This window comes from Onychostruthus taczanowskii, unplaced genomic scaffold (genome assembly GCF_017590055.1).
Source record: "Onychostruthus taczanowskii isolate IOZ18803 unplaced genomic scaffold, ASM1759005v1 scaffold7, whole genome shotgun sequence".
In the NCBI taxonomy this organism is placed as follows: domain Eukaryota; kingdom Metazoa; phylum Chordata; class Aves; order Passeriformes; family Passeridae; genus Onychostruthus; species Onychostruthus taczanowskii.
In genome coordinates, this window is record NW_024504786.1 from 7,157,989 (window position 1) to 7,173,186 (window position 15,198).

At 41.6% G+C, this 15,198-nt stretch overlaps 1 protein-coding gene across 1 annotated transcript; it reads right to left on the reverse strand.

Annotated features, from left to right (window-relative positions):
• Positions 1-223: 223 nt before the first annotated feature.
• Positions 224-15,044, reverse strand: CMPK1 (cytidine/uridine monophosphate kinase 1). Its single transcript, XM_041421568.1, has 6 exons — positions 14,565-15,044; positions 5,724-5,870; positions 4,700-4,852; positions 3,140-3,216; positions 2,959-3,055; positions 224-2,487 (listed from the first exon to the last, which is right to left on the reverse strand). The coding sequence occupies exons 1-6, from the start codon at positions 15,039-15,041 to the stop codon at positions 2,446-2,448; spliced, it is 993 nt and encodes a 330-aa protein (XP_041277502.1). The 5' UTR covers positions 15,042-15,044; the 3' UTR covers positions 224-2,445.
• Positions 15,045-15,198: the final 154 nt, after the last annotated feature.

Genomic DNA, 15,198 nt, shown 5'->3' on the forward strand with positions numbered 1-15,198 from the left:
CTGTATAATCAAGGAAAGGTATCAAGGCCACAGGCTTTGATCTTCTCCTGTGCTTTAAAAGGACTGTCAAGACTTCAGTTTTGATGGTGAAAACTGAACTTTTATACACATGCCTGTGAATGCAGACACATGAAGAACTTAACTCTAATAAATACTTACTTTATACAGATGGATATATATGGAAAATATTCCTTGTGACAGATAACTGTAAGGCAAGCACTCATTAAGCCACAGAACAAAGTTTATTTGATCTCTTCAAATTCTTTATACAGTTTTGCTGCTAAATGGACACAGCACATTCGCACATTGCCTTTCATTTTTATTTCAATCATAAGTCCATCTTGAAAGAAGTGATAACACATTTAATGGCATCTTCAATAAATAAAATCTAGTCCTTACACAGACACATTACAATCCACTCCCAATTCAATACTGCCAAAACATTGTTGGGTGTTTTTCTAAAATTTGCTTCAGAGGTTGCTTTTTTGTTTCAGCACTTAAATACACAGAAAAGTATATGATGAGAGAAAATTCTGAAGAGAACTTGGTTACTGGTAAAAACCACTAACCTAGAAGTAAGTTAATGAAATCCCTCTAATTGGATTAAAGAACCCAGTCTGAAGTATTTTTTTGAAAAACCTTGATTCTAACACGCAGTTTTGCTGAATCCTATTCATGTCAGCATACTTATACAGGAAGAGTTAAATTCCAGGTTTTATTTTTTTTACTGAGAAATTCATAAAGTGAGAGCATTGGCCTCTCACACTCACAAAAGCAGTCATGGTCCATATATTCTGCAGTAGTAAACAGCTATTTGTGGCCAGTCCACTGCCTGAACTCCTACCAGACTGGAAAAGCTACTGCAGTTCTCCATCCATCTCTTCCCCTTCCAGGAGCCTCAACAACCTCAGCAAGATGAGAATTCCTGAAAATACAAATCTGACTGCAAGATGAGGACCAACACATCTGATTCTAATTAAAAACTAAGCTTAATTTAAACCTTCTCCTAAACAGAGAAAGTCATGACTAAAGAAAAGCTGAGCGTCAAGATTTCCAAATTGCAATGCTGTGTAATTAGCATGTCACAAACCAATTAGAGCATCAGTTAACGTAGGAACAACCACTCCAGCACTAAAATCAGTTAACACTCTCATCTTCATGCCATCAGTGGAAGCTTAGGGCACAAAAGGAATGCACGGTTGGGCCCCCCCCCAGACCTATGCATACTATATAGGGGACAGAAAAGCTTAAACAAAAGACAAAATTGCACCACATCTGTGCAAACATTTCAACCAGGTTGTTTCAGCCAGTTCCCTGCTCACCCCAGCTCCTCCTGCTGACTGCACTTGGCTAATTCAAGAGAACATGGGGAAGCAGGACTCTGTTTCAGGGAATTAAACTTTTTTCTGCAATTATCTTCGCCACAGCTGACCACATTGTAACGAAAGTGCAATAACTTACAAACTTCTCAAACAAACAGCTATTAAAATGACACATTTTTAGGGAAACATATTCACTAGTTTAACCATAAAAATATTTCCCCAGGTAACAAACTTTAAAGCATTTGGTAACACAGTATTTCAATAATAATAAAGCAAAACCTTTCCACTTGTTACAAAAGACAGAACTGTCAGAAGATTTTGCTTATTGTACACTTTTTAAGAACTTTGCCATCTTGTGAAGACTATGCTGTAGTTAAGAACATAACTATAATTTGAGTATTGAAATACTAAACTGACTTAATCTTTTGATTGAATGAAAACAAGGAAAATCCAGGGCCATGTCAACCAAGAACTTGCAAGACAGTTTACATCCAGAGTCATAAGGAAGCACCACTTTCCATAAAGTACTTTGTATGTCTGTTCCTGAAAAGCATATTTAATAATTTCTTGACAACTGCTAAAACGGATTCTCACACTAACTGTAGCTTGACTTAGAGAATTCAGGTCTGCGGATATAAGGGAATTTTGGGCAAACTTATACTTAGAATTAAAAAAAAAAAAAAGAAAGAAAAAAACCTGCTAAAATTGGTCCAAGCATCCAAAAATACCCAAGGTATATGGGCCCTTCATTGATTAATGCTGTTCAGTTGATCTTTAAAAAGAAAATAGGTGCACAGCAATAAGGAAGAAGGACTGCCTATGACAGGCACAGAACTGTGACAGAATAAACAGTTTCTTCAGAAAGATGTATTAACTGTGATTCTGCCATGGGAGTAACTGAACCTGCACTAATGGAGAACCCTGAAACTTGTATACTATCACCACAAGAAATGAGTTCCTATTTAAAAAACAGATCCATTTCTAATCAACTGTTTTACCAATCATCATTAGATATGTGAAAAAAAATAAAAAATCTTTTAAAATAATTACAAAGAGTGGACTGCAGTAGCAGCTATTCAAGCAAGATTCAAGCACAAGTTTAAATGGAGTTTCAAGCTGGGAATTAGCCTTCTTTGTCGAAAATTTGTACAACTTTTTCAAAAACCTAAAAAGACAAATAAGAATTTTATTAAGTATTCATCAAACAGTTACTCCAAGTTAAACAAACTTAAACAGTATTTGACAGTACTTTCAAAAATATATAGGGTTTTTTTAGAACATTCACAGTTATTCTTTAACATTCAAATGGGCATCAATTTTGGGAAGCAAACAGAAGAGCAACACTACTTAAGAAGAGCAAAAGCTCATGAAAATGTAAAAGGCAAGACCCTGTTAAACACAAAAACACTGGAAATGTGTTTAGTCCAGCTCACACTCAAGCAGAACAGATCAATTTCCTCAAGTTATTCTCATCTTACTCGGTCCTTCAAGAGCCAAATCAAGAGATCCACAACATCCCTGAGTAACAACATCAGTGCTTAATTAGCAGGCTAATCACACACACACATCTCAGAAGAATGCCAGAAATATGCACCCTGCCAGCCTGTCATCCCCATATTTTGGCATATATACTTACTTCATCAACAGATTTAGAGGCATCCACTTTTCTGACTTTTCCCATTCTTTCATACAAATCTATGATAGGCTTAGTAGACTGCAGATATGTATGAATTCTAAGAGAGAGCACAAGAATTAAAAAAACACATTACATAGAAAAACATAAAGAGACGGGAACAGAAAAGCTCTGAAGACAGTACCTCTTCTCCAGGCTCTCCCGGTTGTCATCGCTCCTACCACTGCTCTTGCCTCTTTCGAGACAGCGGCCGATACATATCTACAAAAAAACATCAGAAGGATGACTGCAGCCAGGAACACTAGCTGCCACCCTGAGAGCAGGAACTAACAAAAATCCTGGAAATCTAAATTGGCCTGGCACACAAAATACAGCCCAGATCTGGTGGATGTAGCCAGAAGTCACACGGGAAGTTAGTGTCTTCTAGAGAAGGATGATGGTTTACAATCCCGTTTATGAAAATGGGATTGAGGTCAGAGGAAGTAAAAGCAGCATTAAGCTCTGTGATTTGACTGAATCCCCAACTTGAGACATAAAAAAAGAAAATTACCTGATTTTCAAGGATGTGTTCAGGCTTTCTGAAAAGCAGCATGTCAAATGGGACTATTAATATATGTCTGCACTAAAGGAAAGTCACTGTATGTTCTCTCAAGAATTTTGTAAGGCAAACTGGCAATACTACTGTCAATTAAAATGTTCTTCTTACCTGACATTGTTATAATGAAGACTTCAAAATCTAAGTAAAAAATTAAGAACTAACCATAGCTAGGAGTGTCCCAATGAAGTAAGTTTTTTAAACCTTTAGTTAAATAAGCAAAGCTGACACATGTACACTCCATGAATACTTTTATCCTACTCATGCAAGAGGACAAGGGTTAAAAATTATTTTTCCTACACGGTACAATCACAGTATAGATCATTTAAGCACTGTGTATTTTTAGATCTAGTAAAAAAATCAGAATCACAAAATTAAAGCCCCACCAAGTGAAAAAATTAATTTAGTCTTATTTAAGGTTTTAACAGAAAAATAATAATCCCTCACATGCTCTTTAAGGTTACAAAATGATTGCAAATAAGTTAAAAAAAAAAAAAGACCAAAATCTCAGCAAGTTGGGGAAAGGGGGTAACAGGAAATAAGTCAGCTTAAGGTGATGGGATACTCATAACAGTTTTTATGTTCAAGGGCACTGACAAATTAAAAAGACAGCACATCACGGCACTTGTTAAATGAATATAATGCATCACTGTCAAAATGCCCTTGTAATTTAATGACTTGCTGAATAAAATGTTGGTAACTGACTATCCTATAGCACAGCTCATAACTATGAAAATAAAGATTGCTACTTCAGAATTAAAGCAAACATTGCACCAAGTTAATTTTGGACTAAACAAAAATTTACTAAGATTAAACAGAGTAATATTTTCTGAAAAGTAACCAAATGATTTTGTAAAATTTATTTAAAGTTTTGATAAGTTTTCTTTAAGAATGCAATTGCCTGGAGTACTTCCTCAATATAATTTATTCACATATGATTATACCAATTGTCATTAGCTGTCTATTTCAATAAACAGGCAACTTTTCATCTGCTAAAACAAGTTGCCAAAAAATCCTTCAAACACCCAGGCCAAGTTTTCCTTCTACTCTTACATTAGTCCATTCTCCCTGTCAGAGTTTAATTGTTCTTCTTGAATGATTCCCACAATATTGCAAGAAAGGAAGTTGCAGAATTACACACTTCATTACCTCATTGTCACAATCAAAAAAGAGAACAAAGGAAACATCCGCTTTTCCATCCATAGTCTTAGTCCAGCCTTGAAGATTATCTTCATTCCTGGGAAATCCATCAATCAAAAACTTGTTCTTCTGGGAATTGGCAGCCATTGTTTGATCCATAGCCTGATAAAAGATAATTCAATTCACAATCTTCTGCACATATGCTGATTTAGCTACTTATTAATTTACCCCCAAGATGTTGACATGGTAAGTTGAGAAGCATTTATTTTAGGATTATTGCAGATTTACAAAATGTGCTTTTGTTTCACTTTCAGTCTGTGCTGGTTAATTCACCGATGCACCAACACAACTATTGTTCAAATTGAATTAATTATTTCACAAAGCTTAAAAAACTCATAACAAACAAATCTCATAATAAATCCCAGCTTTAAAGCTTATTTTCTACAAGATACTGGGAAGTGTTTTTACACAATAAGACATCAGAACATCCCTGATCTAAAGTTAATTTGAAGGGAAAAGCTCCAGATAAATTTAGTGCCATGAACAGCAGCCTTTTTAAACTTAAAATAGATACTCCCATTGTTTTCATGGACATCCAATAGAGGCTGAAGCTTTTCCTTTTACAAGAACAACAGTAGGTGCTCTTCTCCTTCACCTGACTATCTATTTTGACAATACTTACAAATCTTAGTGCCTTTAAGGCCTCTGACCTCCAATCAGATATGAATTAATGGACCAAGAGGTCCCAAAAACTAGTGCAGGGAAATAAGAAATATAGTTTCACTGCTTTTCCTAGAGCTACTAAAAAGTAAAGGAAAATAAAAATAACCCATTTTCATAGATCCCCAGGTATGAGAGGCCATCAGCTCTCCAGCAGTCAGAAAGAAACACAAGTGATTGCTGAGAGGAGCAGCTCCGTGTCTGCCCATTCATACCGCTCACACTGGAGGAAAAGCAGCTCTGCAGAACACAGCCACTGCTTTGTTGCCTACTCTGCAGGAGTGACCCTGCAAGGAAATAACCTTTTCCTTACCCTCTTCAGCAAGCTGATTGTTATTTCAACTGGCACGATCTCCCCCTCCTTAATGTAGTTCTCAATGAGTTCTCCATACTGGGAGCCCGGCCGTTTCCGCTCGTCCCGGAGAAGGTCACCGGCAGAAAGGTGAGTGTAGCCGTATTTCTGCAACAGGCAAAGCAAACACAGGCTCCCTTCAGTCAGAGCACTTGTGCAAACCCAACATCAGTCAGCAGTGCCAGCCCTGTTTATCCTTGCATTGCAACAGGAAAACCCAGGGAATAGCATCTTGCTAGCAATGGATCTGCTCCATGTTCAGTGTGCAATCCGACAGTACAGCACACTGCACACAACACACACAGTAAAAATCAGTAATTAAGGATGGAAAAGACCTCCAAAATCATCAAGTCCAGCCCGTGACCAAACACCATAGTGACAACTAAACCAAAGCTTTATGTTCCACATGCAGTCGATTCTTGAATGCTTCTATGAATGGTGACTCCCCCACCTCCCTGTGCAGCCTGCTCCAGTGTCTGACAACCATGTCAGTGAGAGAATTCTTCCAGATGTCCAACCTGAACCTCCCCTGCTGCACCTTGAGGCCATTTCCTCTTGCCCTGTTGCTGGCTGACTCTTACGTTAGTACAAACGCCTTTCAGGGCGTTGTGAATGACAAGGTTTCCCCTAAGCCTCCTTTTCTTCAGGCTAAAACCCCCCAGCTCCCTCAGCTGCTGCTCACAGGACTCACTCTCCAGCCCTTCACCAGCTCCATCACCCTTCTCTGGACACACTCCAGCACCTCAATGTCTTTTTGAGGCGAGGGGCCCAGAACTGGACATCCTTGGGTAAAATGCTCAACAGGGCTTTGGTCAGGTATTTCTGTACAATTTTCAAAAGCAATTTTGTTATGTTATGGAAACAAGACAAGAATTTTGTTTACCTACTTAAAGAAAACACATAGGCTGATTGCAGGTCCTTTGGAGCTGGAGTAATGTCCCAAGCACAGAAATCCCTATGTTGATATTGTGGTTCTGGCACCAGCTTCCTCCCCTACCTTGGTGAAATCACCTATAACACAGCAGCTGCACAGACAGTCCTCCTGCCCCTGCTAACTCCTTCCCTGGGATGACCACGCAGAGCAGCCCTTGGGGAAAAGCAGTGACTTCTCCTAAGGATGACGTGGTAGATGAAGGTCAATAGCTACACTGGTTCCACCCTCTCTCACACCACACAGAGTAAACAGAGAGAGCAGAGAGATGAGATTCAGATCCATCAATGTGATAGCAGTGTGCAGGAAAACAGCACACACCATTGCTCTTCACCTCAAACTGCAGCTAAAATAGTCACTTATGAAAAATACTGATGGAAGTATTTATTAGACATGAGTTTCTCAGGCATTTATCATTGTTAATAGATACCTAGTGCAAGCACACAAATAGATTCCTACCAAAGAGAAATGCATGGTTACAAATAATAATTTTCTCAGCTCATTTAACACTGCAAGAAAACTAACAAAGTGCACTATACTCCTTGACCAAATATAAGTCTATCAAAACAGGCAATAAAGACACCTTTTGATTAGGTGATTATCTAAACTAGGTATATATCCAAAACAGCACACACATACATCCTCATCTAAAAGTTTTTATACAAAACAAAAGCAGCAGCAAAAAACTTCAGGGTTATCAGTTTGGCTGCAGCAACATCCAAAGCAAATTTCAAACAAGGTGTCTGAGAGGCATAATAATGTGACTACACACTTGGTGAGGCTGTGAACTTTGGATTTAAAAACTTGGCTACTGAACTAAGTACAACAGAAATATTACACAACCCACTAAGTGACTTTAAAACATTTCAGTTGCTTTCCAATTTCACCCACAAAAGCATGGAAAGTTAGTTCTGCCATAGTCATAATTTAAGAAGGGATATAATTACTTAAATCTCCAAAACTGTACACAGTTGGCAAAAAACAGAAGCAAGATTTTGCTGTAAGTAAGTGTGAAGGAAAAGCTTCACAGACATCCTCTGTAAGCTCACTGTACTCTTGCTTTAATGTACATTGCATTTGGATATGCCTAACTAATTGCAAATCTAAATATTTATAACCTACAGAAGCCATAAACCAAAATAAATTGGTCCTTACAAGCAAGAAACATTACTCTGCTGAACACTAAATTAACATGTAGTTCTTCTTGCTAAAGTTATAGAATGATGATTTTTTTTAACATCAGGTTTCTACAAAGAAGAAAACAGGAGGAAAATATAATCCCTTAGGTTTTAGAGGATTACCAAACCATTTAATTTTCCTTGGCATTTCCCTTTTCATGCGTGAAAACGAAATTGAGTCAGAAAATTTTTTGAATTCTCTGTCTTTTGCAAGAGCAAACTAAAGTAGTTTTTAACAGCTGAACTGGAGAGCAAAAACCGGAAGTGTTTAAAGTGCTTTTGTACAAATAGACTTGTTTGAGATAATAATAAATTATATTCAAGACTAACCCTCAGAATGGCTTAAGCAGGCAATAAGAAAAACAAACCTCTCCTTCAGGGGCAAAACATCTATTTGTGAACTGTACTGAGCCAAGAGCCAAAGAAAACACGTGGGTTTAAACAATGCAAACGAGGGGGGAGAATGGCTTGACTGCTGCTCCACACACAGAAGGCTTCAGAGGTGTGGAGCTCGTGCTACCCTTGCCAGTTTTAATCAAGACATTCAGGGCATAAAGTTTTCTTTCATTTTAGGTCATAGGAACCTCAGCAAGCGTCTGAACTGCAGCAAAACATCGCAGCACCAAGGGCTCGCAGAACAGACTGTGATGTGACAGCACAAAACATGGGTCAAACACTCTCAGGTCTGGACAAGGTCTGCCTTGTGGCAGCAGCACTTCCCAGCAGTGCCAAGCACGTCTGGATGCAATCCCCAGAATGTGATTCACTGCCACTCCTGTGTTCTCCTCCGCAATCAAAAAGGGAGCAGGACTGTGGTTGCAAAAAAAAAAACCAAAAAAACAGTTTCCCCAGCTCTTACTAGGCACGTAATGTCAGACTGAAAGGATGACTTGAAAAAAAAAATTAGGTCAAAAAAAATTTCCAAATTCTTGGATGCCAAGCACTTAAAATCTGGAGAGATGTTGGTATTACAGAGAAGAAAAAAAAAATATATATAATTAACTATTCTAAAATGTATTTCAGAGATAATGGTTTCTGCTATGCTTTCAGACTGGTGTAATCTAGAAGCAGAAAAAAAGATTAAATTGGTAAGTTACTATTACACAAGTTCTCATTACTACACAAGTAGTGCAAGCCCTTGATGCTGTGATGATTTGCTCCAATTCAGGACATTTGGTGAGGGTTTCTCACACCTAAAACAAAAGAATATTTTGAGCCCCAAACACCTTGACTAAAATTGGCAAGAGTAGTGTGAGCACCACATCTATTTATTACACAACTTCTCACTATTTTTAAAACCTTTTTTTTGAAGTCTGGGTCTCCAAATATAACTTAAAAAATCAACTGTGAATGCAAAAGTGCTGCCTTCAACACCACTCAAGACATTCTCCTCTTTTGCTTTAAAAAAAAAAAAAAGCAAGCATAAAAATAATTTAAAAATATCCCAGTGAAATAGAAAGGCGAGCTCAAGTTTCCATCAATGCCATCACAGCAACAGTGGATACAGCAGATCAGTTTGGTCAGTCACAGCAGGACAAACTGGGACACACAAGCTGTGAGCTCCACATCTCCAAACTCCAACCCGCCACTGCAGCCTCCCTGGGATGCCCTTCCCTCCCCTGTTCTCCAGCCCTTCCAGCTTCCTTCTGTCAGCCGGGATTTGCAACTTTCACTCTGCAGACAGAACACTCTTTGTTTTCAGTAAATACAACAAACAGATGCATAGAAATGGAAATCCATGAGTCACATCAGGCTGGAAGCAGGCGGAGCCTGCCCAGCAATCTCGGGCAGTCAGGAAGGATCGGAGGTGTCAGGAAGGATCGGAGGTGTCAGGAAGGATCAGGGGTGTGCAGCAGTTGACGCTGGGAATCCTTCCACAGCCCCTTCCGAGGGGCACGGGGTTTATTTCTGATTCAGCCCTGGTGGTCCTGCAACAAATCTCCCCACTAAACACACAGCTTGAGACTTCCTTAAGACAGCAGAAGCCAAGAAGCAAGAGAAACACAAATTACTGCTTTGACCTTGACTCCTATCTTGGCTTATCATTGTTAGTTTGAAAATGAAAGCCACAGGGCTTAAGATTTAAACAAATAAAATACAAACGTTTATTGCCCTAGTTCTGACCTGTCATATCTTGGGCAACCTTAATAAACAACTAAAATTTGCTACATAAACCATTCAAGAACTAGTTAAAATAAAAACAAAACTGTGCAAAGCAGTTCTTATGCTGCCTTTGGGTTTTTTTAAACTAGAAAGCTTTTCTGTCCTACCAGCACATGGAATTAAATCTTTGGGCTACAGACTATAGACCTTGTATAATAGACCTTCTGTCTGCTTATTCCAATTTTAAAAATTGAAGAAATTTTCTTCGTTTGAAATATGTTCTTGTCTCTGGGAAACAAAAACAAACACTACCCCACATTAACAAACCAAAACACACAATGAAGATCCCACTGTCAGTGCCTCCAAGGGAGAGGGGGGCAAACAGAGCACCCAGGTGCTTCAGGAGCACTGACTCAATACAAAGCACCCAGTATGTTCAGGAAAGCCCAAAATTTAATGCCAAGTGTTCTGCAAAATGGAAATGTTCAGGGATAAATCTTCAGGGGGTAGATTTAAACACTGACCATGTTTTTAAAAAAAAAAAAAAATTCAGAAATACAAATTTCTGTTCTAAAAATCAACTATGAGAACTTAAGGCTAAGTAGAATACTAATACATGACATTCATTAAAGAGATTTCATAAGCTGAGTTTAAAGCAAACAATTTAAAGCCTGTTTTTATTTGAAGGAAGTTAACACTGTATCTCAGCAGACTTCTAGAAGACAATTAACACATGACAGCAAAACCTAAATCCTCTGCTACTTTCACAGGAGCATTTCTGATACAATGAATACTTCTCTGCATTGTTTCCTCCACCCTAGGAAATCTCCTTATCATATATCCCAAAGCAACTTAACAGCTTCTTCCATTTGGATATCAACTTATGCTCTTATAAAAAGAGAAGGCTCAGCATCCCACTTTGTAGAATTAATTTTAGATTTAACCACAAACATACAGGATAGGGCTGTGGTGGAGGTGAATTATATTTTAGGTACACAGAGAGCAATGCCTTGCATAGCCCAAATCTCTACAGATCACCTTGCCAAAACAAACAGACAAAAAAGTACAACTCAAATCTTGCTTGGAGTAAAGACAAATGATTTGGTTGTTATTCTTCCCACCAACTAAAGAGCTTTACATCTCAGGCAGAGGTTATAAGGAATTAAAACTTAAGCACAAGAAAGCATATTTTGTGCAGATTTGCTGAATGCATTTTTTTCCTTGACTTTACCATAACGATTTTATACGCAAAGTTCAGAAGTCAGCAATAAAGCACATTTCATTATCTCACAGTCACAGAAGATACACTGTGGAAAGCATGAAGGTTATTGCAAGAACCTGCATTCAAATGACATCATTCAACTATAGCTCAAATACTCTGCCTCACGCGACAGCTACGCAACAGTCCCAGATGATGGCAAGCTCCACCTAACAAAGCTGTGGAAGGTTTCAGGAGTTAATCTGCAGAGCTGGAAGGGAGAGGATAAGAACTTAAGAGGGCATTCTGCTTCATCCCTCTCTAAATAGGAGGAACTGCTCCAGAACAGCAGCAGTTCTGCTGCATTTGCATTTCCCTGACAATTCTGTGTCTGTGGAACACACAGGAGTCGAGTCTTCCCTCCGTATCGGAGAAAACCAGTCTGGTTCAGCTGTCTCATCCAACCTTATCTGTGGAGATAAAGAATCCTAATCACTTACCCACTGTTCCCTTTCTTACATTGTGTCAATACCCATTTCCACGTGTTATTAGGTCTTCTTCCCTCAAATAATTTCTCATTTTGTTTCCAAATTTGGCATGAATATATGCCTTCTCCACATTCAGGGATTCCAGCACACACATATGATTTACACTAGTATTTAACAAATACATATTTCAGCTACAACATGGGATGCCCATCTCCCTTTTTTGGGAATGTAAAGCACAGTCTGCAAAAAAATTACAAAACTTCTTTGAGAAATTGTTCCCAGGTATTAAGTATATAATTTACTTTACAAAACATAGACACCCTTGTTTTTTAATAAAAGTAGTTTGATGCTAAATTCATAGAAGAGCTCACCTCATCCAAATGAGACTTCTTCCACATGTGATGTGCTCTGTCCCAAATCTCCAGTATGAATAGCAACCAAGACATATTTATAGCTCATACTGACTTTTTGTTCAGCACAACCTTCAGCTCTACTGTAAGATACTGGGTCAGACTCATTCCAAATGTAAACTAATATTATTCCATCCATTTACAACAAGGATGAATGAGGTTTATTATTACTCAGCTACAGCCCCCTTCTCTCTGTGGCAAACTGCCAACAGGGTTTAAAACACAAATAAAAATACACTTTCAACCCAAAGGCAGCATTGACTGCACACAGGCTGCTCACTCGCCTGCAGCAGGGCTCTCTGGGGGCTGCCAGGGGCCACGGCGAGGATTTGTGCTTACAAAAGCTGCTGCTCTCCAGTACCTCTGCTGTGTTTCACCCACACTTCCCTGCTCATGTGCCCTTTTTCTCCAGCCCACTTGCATCAGTCCAACTGTTCTTTAAACTACCTCAGACCCTCCTGCCTCCCAGTTCAGCCAGTGACTCTCGTGGAGGTGTCTGAGCCAGCAGGAAGGTTGTCCTTTGCTTTCTACTGTCAGCTCACTGACTTCAATAAACTTCTTTCCATGTAGTGAACAGGATTAGCAGAATTAAAGCAAATTTGCATTTATTCGAATTTGGATTTCCCTTTTCAGGCTTAGAGAAGAAAATAAATACTGCATAGCAAGGTTTTTCTTTTTTTCCTTTCTAGCTGGAAATACTATTTGAGTAGCAATGGCTCATTTGAACTCCTCCTAATAAAGTGGTCTTTATCCAATTATATAAGCCTATCCAGCTATAGGCATTTATCCTCCAAAAACACAGGCCAGCAGCCACACAAGGTACTCCAGCCCTGAGGCTACACTAATGGTTTGCTGAAAGCCATTAATGACAGCCTACAAGGCTCCCCTATAGTTTAAGCTCATTTGTTTGCTACGTGCCAGGGGCTCAATTTGACCTTACCAAAAAAGCTTTATGAGCACTGTGAACCTTCCATGCCACAATTTAATTTAATGAATATGCTGGTTTGAACGCGAGTCTGTAATTTGAGGTTTAAATCCTTCAGAACTAAAGTTATAACGGCATTTTTTAGTCTGGACCAAGTTCACTTAACTTAGTTATACAACACCAAGGTCTGGGATGTAGCAGCAGTGTGGATAAACTGTAACAGCACTCCCAGGGCACCAGCAGAACAGGACACACAAAACGTGGCTGTTCCAGGAGTTTTGGGGTTCTTTCCCACCAACAGATTCAGGAACATGGGCATCACCACAGTTCTTAGCCATATCTTTCAGTGTGGGTATGCATAAGCTTTGATCCCATACAGCTTTTAATAAGAAAAGTATATACAACTGCTCATTAAAAAAAAAAAAAAAAAAAAAGGAAAAAAAAAGATAAAAGAGCTGTTTCAAATCCAACATACACATATGTTTGGAAGCGTTCATCCTTAAGTACTTCCATAATTATCCACCTGGATACACTGTAATTATCCCTGCGGTTTTTGGTGTTTAAAAGGACAGTACTACACCATGTATCATCCACCATTCTTTCTTAGATATATGTTGTCCCAAAAGGCTGGAAAAAATGTATTTGGAAAACTGAAAATCTGAAATATAACTGAAAGTTTAGTCAAATTATACTGTCAGTCTTAGTCTCTTTAAAAAGAAGGAACAAGATGAGCAATCTACGGGATCAGGATATCCTTTAACTTCTGTTGTGTCACAGAAAAAAAAAAAATCATTCTATTTTTAACATATTACTTCCACAACTTACTGGCACCGGGTAAAAAAGCCAACACCCCGCAATATCGGCCCTGCCAGCTGTAACATTTATGGGACAGGCCTCAGGAGACACGGACCTTGATCCATTCCAAGTGCACGTATTGCCGATGGCTATCAGACACCTCACCTCCTCTCCCGGGCCTGGGCATCCGCGTGGCAGCCCCGCAGCCACCGACGTGGCCGTGCAGAGGCGTAGGGAGCCACCCGCCCGGGATGGGCCGCGGGACCGGCCTGGCAGGGCGGCACCGCCCGGAACGCCTGCCCCGCCCGGGCACGGCCCGCGACCCCCGCTCCCGGCCGAACCGGAGAGCCTCCAGAACGCCAGCGGGTGTCTCCAGAGTGGATGCAAAAACCCAGGGTGGGCGCCGGAGCAGGCGGACCCACCAGCAGAGTGTGATCCCGCGGGGCTCAGGGAGAAGGGAAAAGGCTGGGCGGCCTGACAGGGGTGGAAGGGGAACGGAGGGGCTGGAGTGAGGGCTGCCCCACCACTTCACCCACTATAGGGGAGACGTGGGTCAGTTATTTTTATGTATCGCCTCGAAAGAGAGATGAATAGACGGAGACTCGACAAGAGACTAGACCGAAAGGCAGATGGGGGTCCCGCCACCGAGCAGAGCGGGACACGACCCCCAGGCGACCCGGACCCCACTCGGGGATCCTACAACTCCCAGGGCCCCCCGCGGCCGGGGCGCCGCGGGTCGCCAGGCCGCGCAGTCCCGCAGCCCCTCCACCTCACCTCCACGATACGAGCGCACTGCGTCCCCTTGCCCGCCCCGGGCCCGCCGAGGACGAAGACAACGACGGGCTTCATGAGGAGAAGGAGGCGGCGGCGTTGCAGCAGCAGGACAGCGGCGGCGGGGCGGCGGCCTGGGGCGGCCGAAGGGCGGGCGGGGAGCGGCGGGGCCGAGGCCGGGACTGTGACCGGGGCTGTGACTGTGGCACCGCTGCCGCCGCGCTGTCCCCGAGGAGGGAAAGTGCTTCCGGGTCCCGGGAGGGGCGGGGCGGGCACGTGGACGCGGGGCTGGCGGCGGCGGCGGCTCTGTAGGGACTCACAGTCCCGGGCCCCGGCTGGGGAAGGCCGAGGCCGGCGCGGCGCTCCAGCGGGACTGGAGGTGTCCGTTCGTTGTTCGCCCCGCCACAGCCCTTTCCGTTCCGTTCCGGCCCGGCCCGGCCCGGCCCGGCCCAGCGGCACCGACGGCGCCCCCGCTGCCATGGCAACGCCGCCGCATCGCCGCACTGCGCCTGCGCACTCCCCGCCCCCTGGCATTTTTAAACACCCTGCGCGCGCTCTGGCGGTTGGTTTCCCCGGGGCGCGCTCTGATTGGTCGAGCCAGCCGTTCCCCGCCGCGCGCCGATTGGGCCGGAACGGG